The sequence below is a fragment of the Crocuta crocuta genome, unplaced genomic scaffold (genome assembly GCF_008692635.1).
Source record: "Crocuta crocuta isolate KB4526 unplaced genomic scaffold, BGI_CrCroc_1.0 scaffold62, whole genome shotgun sequence".
Classification (NCBI taxonomy): domain Eukaryota; kingdom Metazoa; phylum Chordata; class Mammalia; order Carnivora; family Hyaenidae; genus Crocuta; species Crocuta crocuta.
Window position 1 is genome coordinate 2,749,651 of NW_027529173.1, and position 18,835 is coordinate 2,768,485.

The 18,835-nt window shown below is 35.3% G+C and overlaps 1 protein-coding gene across 3 annotated transcripts in view; it reads left to right on the forward strand.

Annotated features, from left to right (window-relative positions):
- The first annotated feature begins 329 nt into the window (after nucleotides 1-329).
- TMEM196 (transmembrane protein 196) overlaps nucleotides 330-18,835 on the forward strand; it is a 46,099-nt gene continuing 27,593 nt past the window's right edge. For 2 of the 3 annotated variants that reach the window (XM_077757614.1, XM_077757612.1), the window contains exon 1: nucleotides 330-526. In XM_077757614.1, the coding sequence (XP_077613740.1) occupies nucleotides 380-526 (147 nt within the window). In that variant the 5' untranslated portion in view covers nucleotides 330-379. Of the gene's footprint in view, nucleotides 545-18,835 lie in introns of all 3 variants that reach the window. The other variant, XM_077757613.1, reaches the window with a different exon arrangement.

The window sequence follows — 18,835 nt, forward strand, 5'->3', positions numbered from 1 at the left end:
ACGCGGCAGAACTCTGGACAGCGCCTCTCGAGCGGGGCTCCTTACTCCCGGCTCCGCCAGGTTTCTGGCTCCTTCTTGAAAGCCCTTCTGCGGGTGCACAATCCTCTCCTGACCTCGACCACCGACCACCGAACCCGGGAAAATCCGACGATCCCTGTCTGAACGTGTCAGGGGGTGGAGCGACTCTTGCCTCTGGCCCGGTCAGGGAAGAGGGTCTCCGCTTCTGGAAATCTAGTCCTTGTGGAAAATGCTTTGCTGGTGAAGACAGAAAAGTTTTGGGGTCTGGTAGGGGGCAGAAGGGGTAAGGCGGATAGTGGAAGAAAGAAGGCGGATGGTTGGTTTCCCTCTCTGATCTGGAAGGAATGATGACCGAGGAAGGATGTGCACCAGCGGCCAGATTATTGGGAGCCTCTTGGTGCTCTCTGTGCTGGAGATAGGGCTGGGGGTGTCCAGCGTGGCCGTGGGGGCGGTCAGCTTCAGCCTGGCCCTCCGAGAGCACAAGCCGCAGCTCGGAGACTCGTCCCCGGTATGGAGCGGGGTGTGTGTACGTTGAGCCATTTCACTCTCTCTTTACCTCTTTACGGTGATGGTCAGTGTGCGTGCGTTAGTCACTCCCTCTCTGGGGAAGACGATCATAAATCTCCTCTGGCTTGCATGTAGGTTCTTGTTGGCAGATTATGCCTCTTTATGTTGTCCTTTTATTTACTAATTGGTTTTTCCCTCTTACCTTGGCTTAAGACCAAATTAAATGGCTTTGTTTAAANGGCTGAATCTGCAAAAGGCTACCTAGTAGTGCTGATTAGGGAGTCACACCTGTCAAAGGCAGACTCACTTAGCTTGTTTCCTTTACAAGGAATATCAAAATGAAAGTGTTACATCATTTCTTGTATCAGGAACAAGCAAGGATAGATTTATGCATGTATTTCTGGGCAACAGTGTCCAAGGTACACTAAAGACAACACTGATAAAACAGAACTGTGGTATATGTGTAAAAGGGATATTTTATCTCAGAAAACACTGCTCTTAATTTTTCTTTGCTACCTTTCTGATACCTCATGGCTAAAAACACTTTTGTAAGTCCCAGGCAATAAGTTAAACAATAAATGGTATGATATGTAACAGCATTCTGATTGGAGAACAACTCCATTTAAAGAGTACCTAATGCTCAGAGAAAATGTCATAATTTCCTCCAGATCAGATGTCAGACCCAATGACCTTCTTGTTTACTTTGGTTGGAATCTCCAGGAAAGCTTTAGAGACCCATTCCTTACACCACTGACCAATAAAATAGCTCAGCACTATTCCTAGTGTGGGCCTAATTGTGAAAATTATTTTCTTTCTTCCCCTTTAAATATATAGCTGCTATATCCTTCTTGGTTTCTATCTTGATTCCAATTTCCAAGGTAATTTAATAGGATGTTGTTCTGTCACTGATGATCAGTAGGTATAATTAACAGTCATGACTTGACTATTTGTATTTTAAGTCATTGAGGAAAAAAATGATGATTAGTTTAAGAAAAATCATTTCAAAGTAATTCAGATTTGAGGGAAGTTCTAGCATTGCTAAAACCAGTACAGTTGTGCTCAGGAAAATTAGTTTTTATATTTTAATTTTTAAAAGTGAAGCAAATGTTTTTAAACTGAATAAGTTAAGAGGAAAAGTAAAAATGGTACTCAATTCTGCCACTGAATTTTTCCAAGAATCCTGGTTCTGAATTCAGTAAGTTACTATCAGTCTCCAAGTAATTATCTTTTTCTCTATTATGTAATTTTTATCAATATACATTTTAAGCTTAAGTATGAAAGGCTAAAAGGCAAATCTTAAATTTGAGAACTTTATATCTTAAATGTAATAGTGATTATTTTTAGAGTTGTAGTTATTATTTAAACAGAATTAGTCAGACTTTAAAACTTTTATCAGACATTTGTCAAAATGAAACATAATACCAACATTTAAAACAAAGGGGGCAAAATGTGACCTTTTGATGGCTGATGAGGGAGAAGCCTCAAATACTCAAAGCCTCAAATCACTTCCCCTCTTAAATTTGAGAAATTGGGCGAATAAACATAGGTTGTCTCTAAATAGTATTACAGTATCAGTTTTATCTTTAAGAATTAAAAGAATGGTTACATTTGCTTGGCATCACATAAGAAAAATAGATTATTTTTTTCTCTTCCCAGACAATATACCATTATCTCAATGAGTCAACATATGTATTTGTACAAAAAAATAAAAATTTTGAATCAGCTCAACAAAAAGCAAATAGAACAATAATACATATATAGTCATTATCATAAATAATAAGTTCCATCTTCAACTGGTTTTTTAGAGTAACCAAAATTCACCTAGGATCCTCAAACAACAGTTTTGAATTCTTTTGTCTGATTTAATGAAATTTTTAAAAAGTACATGTGATTTAATGAATGGATTTGAAACTGGGATACCCCAACAGGTAACTTTGGGGGGCACTTTTATAAACTTGAGTTAAAAACTCAAATTTATTAATAAATGCTCAGTTTTGATCATTACTTATTAAATTATAGACTTGCTAAATTGATTTTCAAGTTGTTTATCACAGGTCATTTGTGATATAATCTCAATTATCTCTATTTCTCTCAATAACGCATTCATACAACCAGTATTTATAGAGAGCTAACCATGTGCATTTTACTATTTAACACAAAGACTATTAAGATGAATCAGAATAACTAGTAGAGCAAACAAGATAAGTATATCACTAACTTTACCAGTGGTAAGAAATTAAAGTTTGACCTCAGAGAGATACAGAGGAGATATAAGGAAGAGAGGATGGGGTGGTCAATGAAATATCCATGGCATTACAGTTATTTTTCTTTGATCTTGAAAGTTCATTGGGACTTGTAATTTATGTTTCACAGTGTGTAATGCATCACAGATTAGACTCCAAAGTCTACATGGGTGCAAATCTGTCATTATTATCGAGATAACTACCAAAGTTCTCATATTCTGTAAAATAGGGTTGTTAAAAGGCACAAATGAAATAATGCTCTTAGTAAATGTATGGTGTGTAGGAAGCACTGAATTAATGCAAGACATTAATACTGGGTTCACAGACTGGCAGTGAAGGGATGAGAAATGAGAGCCTTTCAGGCAGCAAGGATGAAGGCACAAACTGGGATGGAATGTGTTATGTTCCAGAAAGAATAGGCTCTTCTATTTTTCTGGGGCTTATGTGTGAGGGAAAGATAAGGATGGAAAGAGTAGTTGGGGCCAGACCATGGAGGCTATGTGCTAGTCTAAGGCAATAGACTTATTGCCTCATATTTTTTATAATAATAATAATAATAATACCAATTTTACTTCCTAAAGAGATTCAAGGAGATGCTTAGGAAAACTAGATTAAAAAATTAATCTCTTTGGTACGTTATGAATTAAAAATCTATATTAGTTATAAACAGTAGCTGGGATTTTACAATAATTAACCTTTCACAATAACCACAGTCTCTAATCAGAGTGTGTTTTGATTGGTTCCATGAAGTTTTTTTCAATATATTATTGTCGTTATATGAAATGTCTGAATTAATTTTTAGAAATCAATAGAAATAAAACTGTACTATAAAGGGATTATTTTTTTATATGTGGACTCTGACATAAGCTTTTTATCTAGTCGAGTGCACTGAGAATTCAGGCAACTGTTTTGACCTTTGAACCCAAATACACAAATTTTTTAAGTGTGGCTTAAAAACAAAATAGTAAAATAAGGGGCTTAGAAACCCATGGAATGGATGCTTTTATTTCCAATCACTCTTTCATAATCAAGCAAAGGGTGCTTCCTATGATCAGTTTAGAGATGTGAGCAATAAGCAGGAAAAAAATAATTTTACTATAATTTCATAAAGAAATAAAGTTATAAATCCCTTATAGGATTTTTGCTTCTTCTTATTTATTTGTTACAGCTGATATAGTCACCATGTTGAAAGAAGACATTACTGCTAGATAACAATGAATGAAACATTGAGTAAACTGCTTTTGGAAAGACAGTCATGAGAAATATAATTGATGTGTACAATTTATTGACAGAGTTAAATAGACAGGGCTGTGTTTCCAAGTTGCTGTACTATAGTCACTTTTCCCAGTCTCCAATGCATCATCTGTAAGGGAAATGGACTGTATTTAGTAGTATACAGATTCATAGTCCCAAGAGAATTTTATTGCTGCTTCTAGGTTGGCACTTGAAAATGTAGAGATTCAGATGGTTGTGCCTAGAGCAACATCTGGTGTTGTTGTATTTGATATATACCATGCTAAATTCCATTCATCTATATCTGATAATCATTCCATAAATTAAATGTATTAAAAGAAACTTTGCTAAGCCTTGTTTACCCCACGTGGAAACACAGTCTTTTTAAATATTCAAAAAAAATTTTTACCTAAATAATTTAAAGTTTGAATGACTTTGCTTATTTTTCTGAGCAATACTTGATTTGTATATTCTAACTTTCTCCAGCTAATAAATCTGATACTTTGGGTGGGTGAAATTCATAGTATAATCAAGGCCACCTGCTATATGGACTCCTGATTTACCATGACAACAACTCAGCCAATTGTAAGTTTGTGTTGAAATTGATCCATACTACAGCAATGTAAGTGAGGTGCTGTATATAAAATGATATCTGCCTCAAAGTATTATTTTTAATTTCTAAATCTGTCCAATTCATTTAAGGAAAAATAAGCAAAACAATAAGGTGAAAGAAATCTCTCAAACATTTTAAGTTACTTCAAATGCACAAAATGTTCTCCAGATTCAAAATATATAAGGAGTAAGGAATTTGAATTTCTTAGCATGAGATTAAAGTACTGCCCTATCTTCATAGAAAATTACAAATTACAAACGTTAGAATTAATTTTAATATATAAGTAATTGACATATAAATTCTCATATCAAAAGGTTAAAAAAAAGAATCAAAACTGAAGTACTCTATCAACTCATCAAAATTAGCCACCATTATAAATTTAGTGTATAATCTCCCAGGCATTTCTCCACATATAAGTAGTATTGTTTGAACATATAGATCAATTCTGATTACATTTTGGATATAGTGAAGCCCATTCATGGACTCTGTAAAGCCCAGGTAAAGAATCTCTTCCTTATCTGATTCATACTATTATTCTCAAGTGCTACTTTTATCTACTGAGGTTAGGCCCATTAGATACTGGTAATTAAAGAAGTTAGGTAAGCCAAACTACTAGGAAGTGTAGTTATTATTCAAGGAACTGTACATGTGTTGAATGAAACATAAAGTCAATGTCTATTTCTGGTATTGATTGATAACAGTGTAATAGAAGAAAAATGGTGACTTATGCCATTATCTGATGAGGTATTTTGCTTTAGTCTATATTTCATCCTCATATAAGTGACATGTGCTTAAATTTCTATCTAGGGCCTATGACAAATCGTGTCTCAGGATTTTGGCCCTGATCCAGGGGTATATAACTGATCTTGAAGACTTTGGCATAGTCTTCATAGGAATATTAGGGGATAATTGATAGTAATTGCTCCGGTCACCTTTTGTTGGCAATTGGTTTGATCCAAAGATGATTTGAATAAAGTCAAACCCTTTCATTTGGATGATTTTGCCTAAAGTGTTCAAGTTGGCTTTATGTATTGACATGATTATTAGCCAGATCATCCAATACATGCTTCAAATGTAGCCAAGAAATTTAATTTTGTATATATTCACTTAGCTCTCAAATAATATTTAACTTTATTGGTTGATGAGAAGCATAACCCAGCTATCCAACCTGAAGTGCTTGTCTTTAAAATTCTATAAAAACTAGAACAGATTTTGGTGAATGTGTGTGTACACAACCACTGAAGGGGGGAAAACCCCAACAATTTTCTGTGCAGATGACATTGGGTTATTTATTTATGAAGTAAACAGAATTTCATTTTACTACTACACTATATATTGAACTACCTATAATCTTATTCATTCAAATGGCATTTCTATAAATAAATAACTAAGCTCAGAGTCTTAAAAAATATTTGACTTTACTGTCTTAGTAATTTAGTAAAATTACGAGGTGGTCACTCTGCAGGTAGATGTTATTTCAAAATGTCCAGTGAACAATTCCAGAATGAATGGGTGGTAGTGTATACTTTCACTGAGCATATTTCTGGGAGAGAGAGAGGAAACTGTATGAGTACTTTCCTCTGTGATACTGAAAATCATGCAGTTCTTCTCATGGATACAGATCCAATCTATATATACTTTATTCAAATTGAATGACAGATTGGATTCATATATCCTACTAAGTATAACTGCAGCACTGGATAACTCATGTTTCTTCCCAAAGGCAGAGAGAGAAATACCACTACCAGTTTTGTGGATTACTGTCAATACCAAGGTTGGCGCAGAATAAGTGCTCAGTGAGCATAAGCTGCTTCTTTCCTTCTCTCTCCTTTAGAGGTAAAGAGAATAGTAAAGTTTCTATCATAAAAATATTCAGTAATCAGATAAATTAGACAATTATTTAATTAAGTCAGGCAAGTCAAACAGTGAAGATATAGGAACCATTATTTATGCCACAAAACAAAGTCCTTGAAAACATAAAACTATATAAGTTCTTGTCATTAGTCAAAGTAAAAGTACAAATTAATACTTCTAATAAAGATACATAGTATCGGTGTGCCTGGGTGGCTCAGGCTAAGCATCTGACTTCGGCTCAGGTCATGATCTCAAGGTTTGTGAGTTTGATCCTCGCATTGGGCTCTGTGCTGTCAGAGCAGATCTTGCTTCAGATCCTCTGTTCCCCTTCTCTCTGCCCCACCCTTGCTTGCACTGTCTCTCGGAAAATAAATAAACTTAAAGAAAAATACGTAGTATCTTGGAGGTTTTTATGGTTTTGCTTTTGAAGCAATATTTATTTATTACATTTTGTAATATTAATAGATGCATCAATGAATTATCTAGATTTCAACAATGATTCTTATAACATTAGTTGGACTCATGATTTTTAGCAACAGTATTAAGAATCTTGAGAAGAAATTCTAAGTTCCATTAGTTCATGATTTATTATTAAATATTGGACAAAATTATGTGGTCAAGACAGAAAAGAAAATATTAGTAGTTAAGAAGACCACCTTGGGAGACAGGGTGTCTTGAGCTATTTGCTTTATAGAAGTAATACAAGATATGATTTATTAATAGTTAACTGTGTTCCAGATGCTTTTATATACATTATTATTTCTAATCTTAACAGCATTGTGAAGAATGTAGTATTTTATAAAGTTTATGTAGGGAAAAGCACTTAGAGTCCACTCTTATTTAATCAGCTGACTTAGTATTTAAAGATGGACAGTCTTTTTTTTTAATCTGGACTTTTCTATTGCATTGTGTGAAACATGGGAAGTTGTCATGGAAAAGTCATTCTCTGAGGTCTGACCTCATTATATGCTCCCACCCCTGAATATATGAGTCAAGCAGAATAGCATAAAGATCAAGTCCCCATCCCTGTTTGTATCTGTTTCCCAGAAGGGACTGACATAGTCAACTGATTAACAGCCACAACTTCCATATTCCCAGAAGAATGTGAAATATTAGACCAAATTGTTCCTACCTTTAGAGATTAGGCTCTAGCCTTAAAAAGTAAACTGAAATTATGCCTCTCAAATGATCATTACATATTATGTAAGTAAGTCAGGAAGACATAAAACAACATATTTAAACATTTCAAAATGTGAGTTATCACTGAGGAATCAGGGTTGACTCCCTTGTTAGGGGAGCTCTTTAACCTGGCCTTGGAGATTACACAGGTTTCCAGTGGGCAGAGGAGAGAAGATGTGGTAAGCAGAGCTATTAACATGTGTAAAGTCATGGAAGGAACAATAAAATGGAGAGTTTGAGGAGGACTGAAGAGACTGGATTTGTTAAAGCAAAGAGATGTTCACATAATAACTGGCAAGTGAAGATCTAGCTGATCTAAACACAACGGGACCAGCTTTAAAAGGGTTCTGAAAGAATGATAAGACTAGTCTGCCTTTGATTCCTCACTAAGCTTGGTGAGCTCTGCTGGGTAGAACTTGATGATCATGAGACCAAAGCAGTTGGGCCAGACATTGCTGCTCACTTTCAAGGCAAAACACCAGCTCTTGATTCCAAGATGTGTGTCCTGTATCAAAAGAAAGACTTGAGGGAAATCATGAGACTTGAGGGAAGTATAAACCTCCCATCACAAATGTAAAACCACTTCAAGTGACTTTTCTGCCAATAGTACTTTTGTAATATCATAATTTCCTTATGTTCTATAATTCTTATGGCTGCCTGACATATGAGTCCAATTATTTAATTGGAGATATCAGCATTACATTAAGAAATGAAAATAGATTTGGAGGCATTAAGACGGGTTCAAATTCTAGCTCCAGCATTTGTTAGCTTAAGTTTGAGTGAGTTACATTATCTCTCTGAGCTATCAGCTATTTGTAAAATAGCAATACTACTACCTATCTCCTGGAGTTTAAAAAAATTAAAAGGAATACTTTTATAAAGAGCTTGATATATGTTAAGTATTTAATAACTGTGACAAGCCTACAACAATGACTGCATGCTATTGCCATATTTCTGGAAAATCAATTTTCTGTATGTGGTTTCTATCTTTGTATAAATAGACATTTTATTTTTATACATTTCTGAAGGGTAGCTTTTTGTAAGGCCATTGAAGAAATTGATCTTGGACTCAAGACTAGATAACATTTAGGTCATACACCCCCTCTTAGAAAATATGTACTTTTCATACCCAATTTCAAATATTAATAGTTAGTTGGGATTTAGTTTGCATGCTCCAGGGTCCCAGGAATATTATCCAGGTCAATATAGGGATAGAGAGGGATAATTTTTGTGTGTTCTACGAAATAGAGATATGTGTTTGATTTTATCATTATTTTTGTCTAGGCTGTTGGAATTCTTAGCTCTTTCTCTACTTGTTCCCTGCCGACTATTTTTCCTATATTGTTTATTCTGAGGATTTAAAATAATAATAATAATAATAATGACATTAATAATAGTAACACTGGCAGCTTATATTTCCAATATACTGCATTGCCTAAGAAGTCCAACTGCTTTGTTATATCACTTATCTCAGAAGATAAGTTTCTTCACCTAAGGAATGAGAACCTAGCAGATTCAGGGTTTAGTGATCTAAATCACCTGAATAATGCGTACGCATGTGTGTCTGTGTGTGCATGCACACATGCATGTGCTCATGTGCGTGTGCAAGGGAGATGAAGAGGTAAGAAATTCATACAAGGAAGTTGATAATTGTCACTGATAAGCACTAACTATATGCTGCATTTTGGCTGCTATATGCCTGATTGTGAGCATGCGTTCACAATGCTGTAATCCTCTGAGAGCTGCAATTTATTTCCATAACTGGCTGGCTTTCAGAAACTGTCAGGCATGTTGGATGGACATTCTTCTATGGTGTTGACAATTCTTGGGAAGAGCATAACTTCTACTCTCTAGTCCCCGGGAGTCCCTGGCTATTTTCAATTCTGTGAGAACAGGTCACAAATCATAGATTCAAAGCTGGCATGTACCCAAGGGAATATTTTTTTTTATTTCATCTTCACCAATCCCGTCTTCTACATTTTAAATTTTGTTGTGTTTTCCACAAGTATCAAGTTAGGGACATTATATATGAGTGTTGTCCAAATATATTACAGCATCTATATTAATCTTACTTGAAAATGACATGAAGAAATCTTAAACAAAAAATATAAACAAAAATTATGGAAATTGGGATAACCCACATTAATGTAAAATTACCATAAACTATATACAAATACTTATTAAATTGTGATCACAACATAGGTCATACAGAGGTCCTATATAATATACTTACATATACATATATATTTAATATATATATAAAGTTTAAACTGCTTTAATAAACATAATGTTGACAATATTTCCATACTTGGGTGTTCAGTATTGATTGCAACTTCTTGTACTTCCCTCCAGAAATAATCATTACCTTAAATTTTTATATAAGTTTGAATTTTGAAATTCATTTATTTATTAAAATGGCTAAAATAACAAAAATTTGGACTCGAGATAAACTCTTCTGATTTTGTTACTGCTAAGAGAGAGGTTTTTTTTTGTTTGTTTCATTTTAAGGACTAACATGAATAATGACTATACCCAAAAATTATTTGGATGATTGACACTTAAATATACAAGACTGCAAATTCAAAATCCCTTCCTTGTACCAAAATTCACAAGCTTAGTATAATTTTCTTACTACTTTTGGAGCAGAAACAGCTCTAACTAGAAAAAGCCTTATTTAGTCAGCATACTCAAAATAGTCAACAATTTATTTTTTAAAAAGAAAAACTATCACAAAGCAGAACTAGAATAGAACACAATGCATAATGCATTAAATACAAGATTGCATTCCATGAACATTGAAAGGGAGATGTGAAGGAATGTCATTCTGAGAATCAAGTCTGATTCTTTCTTTCTTTCTTTCTTTCTTTCTTTCTTTCTTTCTTTCTTTCTTTCTTTCTTTCTTTCTTTCTTTCTTTCTTTCTTTCTTTCTTTCTTTCTTTCTTTCTTTCTTTCTTTCTTTCTTTCTATGTTTATTTATTCTTGAGAAGAGGGAGACACGGCATGAGCTGGGGAGGGTCAGAGAGAGGGAGGCACAGAAGCCAAAGCAGGCTCCAGGCTCTGAGCTGTCATCAGCACAGAGCCCAATACAGGGCTTAAGCTCAAGAACTATGAGATCATGACCCGAGCCGAAGTCGAATGCTTAACCAACTGAGCCAGCCAGGTGCCCCAAGGCTGATTCTTTCCATACATTGAAGGATTTGGGTCCGGGGGCAGTTGGAAATTTCTGAGGTTTTTGGACTTGAATTCATTTAGAAAAGTTTGGCATGCCAATCAAACATGCTATGTTTGATGGTTTCTTCTGAAATTCATTCTTGTGATTGTTAGTTTCATTCAGTCACTTTACAGTCTCTGAAAAAGGTTTCTCTCACTGCCTGCTGTGCATCCCTTTTTATCACTGTGGGGTTTTTCCTTCCATGTCTCCCTTGAGTGCTTTTGGTTCAATTTCTTTTTTCACTGTAGTTGCCTCTTATCCCATGTTACCTGCTAGGCTATCAAGATGACCTGATGCTAATGAAAAACTGCTTATCACAACAGTATATCTGTTGTACATCTTATCCCTTTGGTATTTTATTTTTTGTACAGGTGATCATACTTATGAAAGGTCATGCTTTCTTGATAAAAATGTACACTTATCCTTTTCCAGTTGAATTTTTGAAATATTGAAAATTTCATACTTTTCTAAAGTGAAAGAAACATGGTATAAGGATCTATGTGCTTTGCTTTATTCAGTGCTCCATTTTGGGGTGGAAAATAGGAAATTAGTTCTAGCTTAAGGGAAAAAATAACACTGCATAATTAGCAGGGTTTTCCATGGTCTAAGAAAAGAAAGAAATATAAATAGGAAAGTGGAAAAGTGACTTCTTTTAAAGATGAACACTGTGCTAAAAATGCAAAAGAGAGGGGAAAGCAGAGGTCATTGAGATTTGTAAATCTAATAACGGCAGACTAATCCCAGGGGAGGTGGGTTGTAGGATAGCATAGTTCAAGGCCAAGGACCTCTAGGAGTTAGGCATATGAAGATGGAGACCACTCCATGTTGAGATCAATGGTAAGGACTTTTAATGAGTCTGGGCTACATTGTCTGCACTGGGTTGGGATGATTTAAGAAGAGGAACGACAATGTAATATGGAGAAAGAGTTAAAGCAAATCAGAAGAGTCAGGTTCCCATTCCAGTTCTCATGCCAGATGCTTATTCTCCTTAGTTCTTTTTCTTATAAGATTTTGTCAACATATATTGATTCTACAGCTACAGAATTTTACAGTCTGAGTTAGATTCTGAGATCTAGCAGTGAATAAAATAATCATAATTCCTGCTCTACTGAAGCTTAATTTAATATATATGTGTATATATATATATATATACACACACATACATACATACACACACATATATTATATATAGACAAGAACAAATAATGCATAAACATCTAACACATCTCAAGGAAGCAATATTTTCTGAAGAATGATGAGGCATTATCCAGATGAAACAGGGGAATAACACTGTTCCAACTAGAGGGAACAGCATTGATAAAGACCTTCAAATAGGAAAGGTTTGATGTATTTGAAAAACTGAAAGAAGGCCAGGGTGGCTGGATTATGGCAAATGAGCAGGAGGAGATAGAATGCACTCAGTAAAGTGGAGAGGCAAAAAGGAAAAAAAATCACTTAAGGATTTATACACAATCTACAATGTCTTGGTTTCTCCTTAATTATAATAGGAGACTATTAAAAATAATGGAAAGGTTTTAAACATAAAAGTGACAAGATTATATTTGCATTTAAGGAGGCTCATTTGGGGCTTCTGTTTATAAAATACATTGGATTCAGACAAGTTAAGAAGTTACAAGTCTAGTTAGGAAGCTACTGACATGTATGATACTATGGTTACAAGGATGACAGTGAAATAATTATATAAAATGGAGGAAGCACAGATATTTGAGATACAGAGTTGACGAGGCGTAGTGTTTGATTAGATGTCATTGCTGAATAAAGTATTAAGAATGATGGGACGTCTGTGTGGCTTAGTCAGTTGAGTGTCTGACTATTTCAGCTCAGGTCATGATCCCAGGGTCATGAGACCAAGCCCTGTGTGGGGCTCCATGCTGAGTATTGAGCCTGCTTGATATTCTCTCTCTCTCTCTCTGCCCCTCTCCCCTGTTCGTTCTCTCTCTCTCTCTCTCTCAAACAAAACAAAATTAAATTAAATTAAATTAAAAAAATAATAATTTGTTTTAAAAAGAATGACTCTCAGATTTGGGGACTGAGCAACTGATAGATCCCATTTACTCTTTTGAGAATTAGATGATTAGAAAAGAAAAAACTATGTGTTTGTGTGTGTCTGTGTCTGTGTAGGATATAATTGCATGGGGTGTGGAAAGATCAAGAATTTATTTGTGATCTGTTAAACTTAGAGGTTCCTGTGAGATAGAGTCGTGCTGTGGACTATTAGATGCATCTAGAGTTCAGAACATAGGACTGTGGGGAAATCTAAACATAAGAACAGTCTATAAATACATTAAATACATTTTAAGGTATTTAAAGCCATGTTACTGGTTGAAACTACCCAAAACTAGTCTTTAGTTACTCTGATATTCACAAGCTGGAGATTGATATGAAAGTAAGAAAGAGGGACTGAGAAGTGACCAGAGGAATGTGTGGAAAACCAGAAAAGTTGTCAGAGAGTGTTGTCAGAGAAGCCCAAAGGAGAAATCTTCCTTTTATGATGCAGACTGTAATGTGGAAGTCATTGCTGACCTTAGCAAAAGCAGTTGAAATAAAGGGCATATATTCCAGTGTGAAGTCTGCTAAAGAAGTAAGAATACAGAAATACTAAGTGTAATGGTGGTGAATGGAGGTCTGTGTAGAGAGAGAGAGAGCAATTAATATGAAAGGATTTGGAGTCAAGGAAGGCTTTTTATTTTAAGGGAGATTTTGGAACGCTTCTGTATGCTGAGGTGAATAATGGAGTAAGTAGAAAGGAAGGAGTAAGTCATCTGAGTAGATGAAGGATGATTTAATTTAGAGATGAAGTGCAGATTTTGTGTTGATACACTGTATTTTTGTGTATTTAAAAAGACAGAGAGAGAGAGAGAACAAGGTGAATATGACTGAAGATGCAGTTAATCACACTTTGTAGAGGAGTCTTGATGGCCTCTGTGTTCTCTTTCAAATCTGAGGTCTGTCATGGCTAAAGGTAAAGAAGAGAGTGCCATTAAAATGTTTCCTCTCCCCGTTGGTTGAGAATTATAATTAAGTCACACAACATAAACTGGATAGAAACATAGAGGTAATTCATTCAAAATTCATCCTTTTATTGATAAGTAAACTAAAGCCCTGAGAGTTAGCACTGCTGCCTAACCATAGAACTAGGATAAGAGGGCAGGCCATCTAATTTTTAGTCTAACCCAGTTCTCACAGATGCATCAAAATATTAAGTAATCCTTAAGATGAATGCTTAAATGAAAGGAAAATGTTGTGATTTGGTTACTGTCTCAAACTAAACAGGAATGATTTCAAATCATTTGCACTGCTTAAACTATCATGAAGATGTAAGTATCTTAACAAATTTTAGAAGTCTCCTCCCAGTTTGGGGTTTTAAGAAAACAGCTTTTTACATAAATTGTGGCATGTTCTCCATGGGGCTTTTCCAAAGCAACAGGGAAATTGTAGCTAATTCTTAGAGGTAAACAGTATTTCCAAACCCACATGAGCTAGTGATCAATTTATGTAAGTAAGCGAATTGCTTTCAAGAAGCCTCTAAAAAAGAGATTCCAAATCTCACTTATCAAACTATACACATTCGAAGAACTTGGAGAAGGAATGTCAGAGTCATATAATTGTGAATATTTTCTGCCTGAGGGTTTTATTCTTAACTCAATCGTATAGAAATCAAAATTAAAAGTCAGAATTAGTATACAATTTGCCTAAAGTGGCAAAGAACAAATATGTGTATATATATTATGCCTTTATCCAATACTATCTTTAAAACTGTCAAAATATTTTATAAAGATAAATGACTTAAATAAAGAGCCATATTTTAAAAAGGCACACTTTTCCACAAAGGTATCCTTGGCTATAGATACAGCAGAGCGTATTTACTAGTGACAGGCTAAGCTGAGTCTTCTACTGCCATGTTAATAAATTAAAATGTCATTATGAAAGATGATCTGTATTCTGATTCATACCCCAATCACTTATAAAGTAAATGATTTCCTCAGAGGAACAGGTTTTTTGGAGAAAGAGATATAACTTTAACTCATGATTTTGCTAATGTCTTTTCAGCTGTAGCTAAGGGGTATCACCAAAAACCTTAGGTCTTCAGACCTTCAAAATTGTCTTGGATACATGAGGAGTTTAGGAAGTATCAAGGGAAAAGTTTCTGATGAGTGAAAAGATACAAGTTTGGCAGACATCACCCAACGAAGTATCAGGGAATCTAGGCCAACAGCAATTAAGGTATTTCTGGAGCTCACATATAACCGACATGAACTAGGTTAGGAAAGCATTGTACCCCCTGGGTGATATTTGTGTGGGGAGCTTTTTTCTTTGGCTTGTGACCATAACTAAAATCAGGTATTATCTAGATTTGTACACATAGAGTAGCCATTAGCCACATATGGCTATTGAGCACTTTAAATGTAGCTGATCTGAGTTGAGATGCGCTAGAAGTATAAAATACACATTTGGACTTCAAGGACTGATTATGGCAGAAAGGACTGTAAAAATATTTCAAGCTTTTTAGTGTTTACTCCATGGAGAAATGATAACAACTGGAATATATGGAATTGAACAAAATATATTAATCTTTTTTAATGTGACCATCAGAAAATGCAAAGTTGTGTATGTGACTCAAATCTGTGCCTTTTGTTAGGTTTCTAATTTTTCTCATGTAGAAACATTTTTTCTTATCAAAAGAAGTAATTAGCTGGTCAGGAAAATATTCATGCTTTGTTTACCTAAGATGTGCACTAAAGATGAGGAAAACCTTTAAGGTAATTTGAGCTATTGGTGGACTAAAAGGCTAAATTGACTTAGTTGGCTGGTAGATATAGCAGAAACTGCATGGTAAATGTTCCAGTACCCAGGACACCCAAGTTACCTGCCCCCATGACATAAGCCTTTCAACTTTTCTTTTTTAAATGGTGAAATCCAAGTCCGTGTGACTTTCCACGAAAGGGATTTCAGGTATCATTTGGCAAGTACCAAAAGTGTTTTGAGAGAGGAGAGGCTTTTCTTCACCCCTCATACTAACTGGAAATTCAGTCATTCATTTATCCATTCACCAAAGAGTTTTCACTGAACTTTTTAGAAGTATGAGGTCCTGTGTTAGCGCTAAAGTTTTAAAGATAAAAAGTATGTAACACCTGACTAGGAGTTCAGAACCTTCTGGAATGACAGATATGTAATTACCATAAAACATGATCAGTGCATCAGTATTATAATAGACATGACTATAATATATTTTGTTAGGTTCTGACAAGGAGCACATGCAGGGATTGAAAAGACTTCACAAATAAGCAATATTTATACTGTATTTTGATGTGTAAGAAAAAATTTTCTACTTACAAAGAGAATATAAACATTTATTGGCACCCACCACATACCATAACAAGGCAAGCATTTTCACTAGATTATTTCTCTTCATTCCATAATAATGCAATATTAGCATTAGTCTCCTCATTTCTATAAACGGAATGGAGAATAACATTTCATTACAAATGATATATTCAGTGTCAGAGAGAGCTGTGATAGTGTCATGGTGGATACTCAAGAAATACCTCATAAATACTAGAGAAATTTCTGCTAAAAAGTGAGTAAAAACAGGGCCACTTAGATTAGTGATCAGAAAATGTCAGAACCAGGTGGTGCTCATGAATCTCATCCAATGCAACTCTCTCCTTTTAAGGATCAAGCCCCAGAGAATTCAGTTCTCTAATGCCTTGTCTAATATAGTTAAATGACAAAGGAAGACTGAATGGGAGCCTAAGGGTTCTGTTTTAAAGTACAGAACATTTTTCTCAATAGTGCAGTGGTCATAACCCCTTAGCCCATGACTACAGAAAGGAATTCCATCAAAAGGTGAACTTTGGTAACAACACATATCAAACTCTGCTGTCATTTCTCATAAGTCTTCAGCTTCTTTGTACAAGATTCTTTTCTGAATTCTCCTGTTTAGAGTTGCAATTACAATATTATTGATATTGTTTTCACATAATTTCCCCCCTTTTAAAAATTCTAATAATTTTCTCTCCCTTTTCCTGGCTTTCCAAAATGTTTGCCCCTTCAACAGGACCTTTAACAGAATCTTATTGAAACACTTATGGTAATACAAAGCCTCAAGGTATACAGGACCCTAGAACTTTGCAGTTAATCAATTTGACAAATAATTACTGGTCTTACTTTAAATGAAGCACTTTGCTGAGAATTTGGAGAGAGATAATTATCTGTGCTTTGGATCGAAGGGCTTTATAGCTGATGGCAGATATGTATGCAAACAATAACAGATATCGAACACTTGAATTCTTCTAAGTGCTTTACACCCATTATTTTATCTAATTATTTACAGCAATTCTATGAAGTATGTTCTCTCATGTATCCAATTAAAGAGAAAGCTGTGGCAAATAATTTCAGTAACTTTTTCAAAGATACACAAATTGGAAATGATGAAACCAGGATTCAGATTCAGCCATGTGACTCTGGAGAAGCCATTCTATCACTAAACTATAGTGCCTCCTACTAAATCCAAATAAATGTAGTTAAATATGGAATGCAGTATATGAACATCATGTGGACACACAAAGGAAAGTAAAAAGGGAGACAGATGACTGGAGGAATTGCCTTTGGGGGCAAGTCTGGAAAACTAAAGTAGGGAGGGCCTTGATGGGGAAAGAAGGGCATTCCAGGTTGGTGGAGACATTATGTGTGGAAAGCTTGAGAATGGCAGAAAGAACATTGGTTCTGCACAGAACACACAATGTGCAGAAGGAAGAGAGGATAAAGAGGTAGTCCTGACCTAACTGTGAGGAACTTGAGTAGTGTACTATGGAATTTGAACTACATATTTGTAAAGAAATGGACAAGTACTGGGCACCTGGGTAGCCAGTCAGTTAAGCTTCTGACACTTGGTTTCAGCTCAGGTCTTGGTCTCATGGTTTTTGTGAGTTCTAGCCCTGCATTGGCCTCTGTGCTGTCAGTGCAAAGCCTGCTTGGGATTCTCTCTCTTCCTTGCTCTCTGCCCCTCCCCTGGCATGCTGTCTCTGTCTCTCTAAAATAAATAAATTAATTAACTTAAAAAGAAATGTAGGGGTACTAAGAATATTTTAAAGGTTTTGAAAATAGGAGTAACATGAGTCATTGTATTGTAGGAATGATCACCTAGGAAGCGGAGTGAAGAATTAGAGCCAGGGGGATTATGTACATTGCTCTGGTTAAAATTTAGAATCAGAAGGAAGCTAACTTGAATGCGAATAGAAAGTAAAAGGGAACATGTGAGAAATTTTATGGAGGCAGATTTCAGATTTGAAATTAAGACTGACTTTCTGCCCAGGTTAAAGAGAATGAAAGTATAGAGTCAGAAAAACAAAAACAGAGACATGTTTTTAGGCAAAAAAACCAAATTAGGTTTACACAAGTTGTGCTTCTTTGATGCATTTATTCATGAAATATTCATCCATCAATTTATAATAGACTTTGTGTTATATTCTGGTGATACTATAAAGAACAAGAAGATAATGTTCCTGCCTTCAAGACACAATCTATGGTAAGGATACAAACATTAAACAAATAAATACACAAATAAGTATTTAGTTATAATGCTACAAAGGGAAAAAGTGATGCTATAAGAGTTTAAAATGAGAACTTAGTCCAGAAACTGTAGGGGGGGGGNTTCAAGCACCCAACTGGGCTGGCTGCTTTCAGTGAAGAATCTGCTTTGGATTCTCTGTGTCTGTTTCTCTCTCTGCCCCTCCCAAGTTCATGCTCTCTCTCTCTCTCCCTCTCTCAAAAATGAATAAACCTTAAAAAAAAGGAGAGGAGTGCCTGAGTGGCTCAGTTGGTTAAGCTTCTGACTCTTGGTTTCGGCTTAGGTCATGTTCTCACAGTTCATGAGTTCAGGCCCACATCCTGCTCTGCACTGACAACATGGAGCCTGTTTGGGATTCTGTCTCTCTCTCTCTCTGCCTCTCCCCT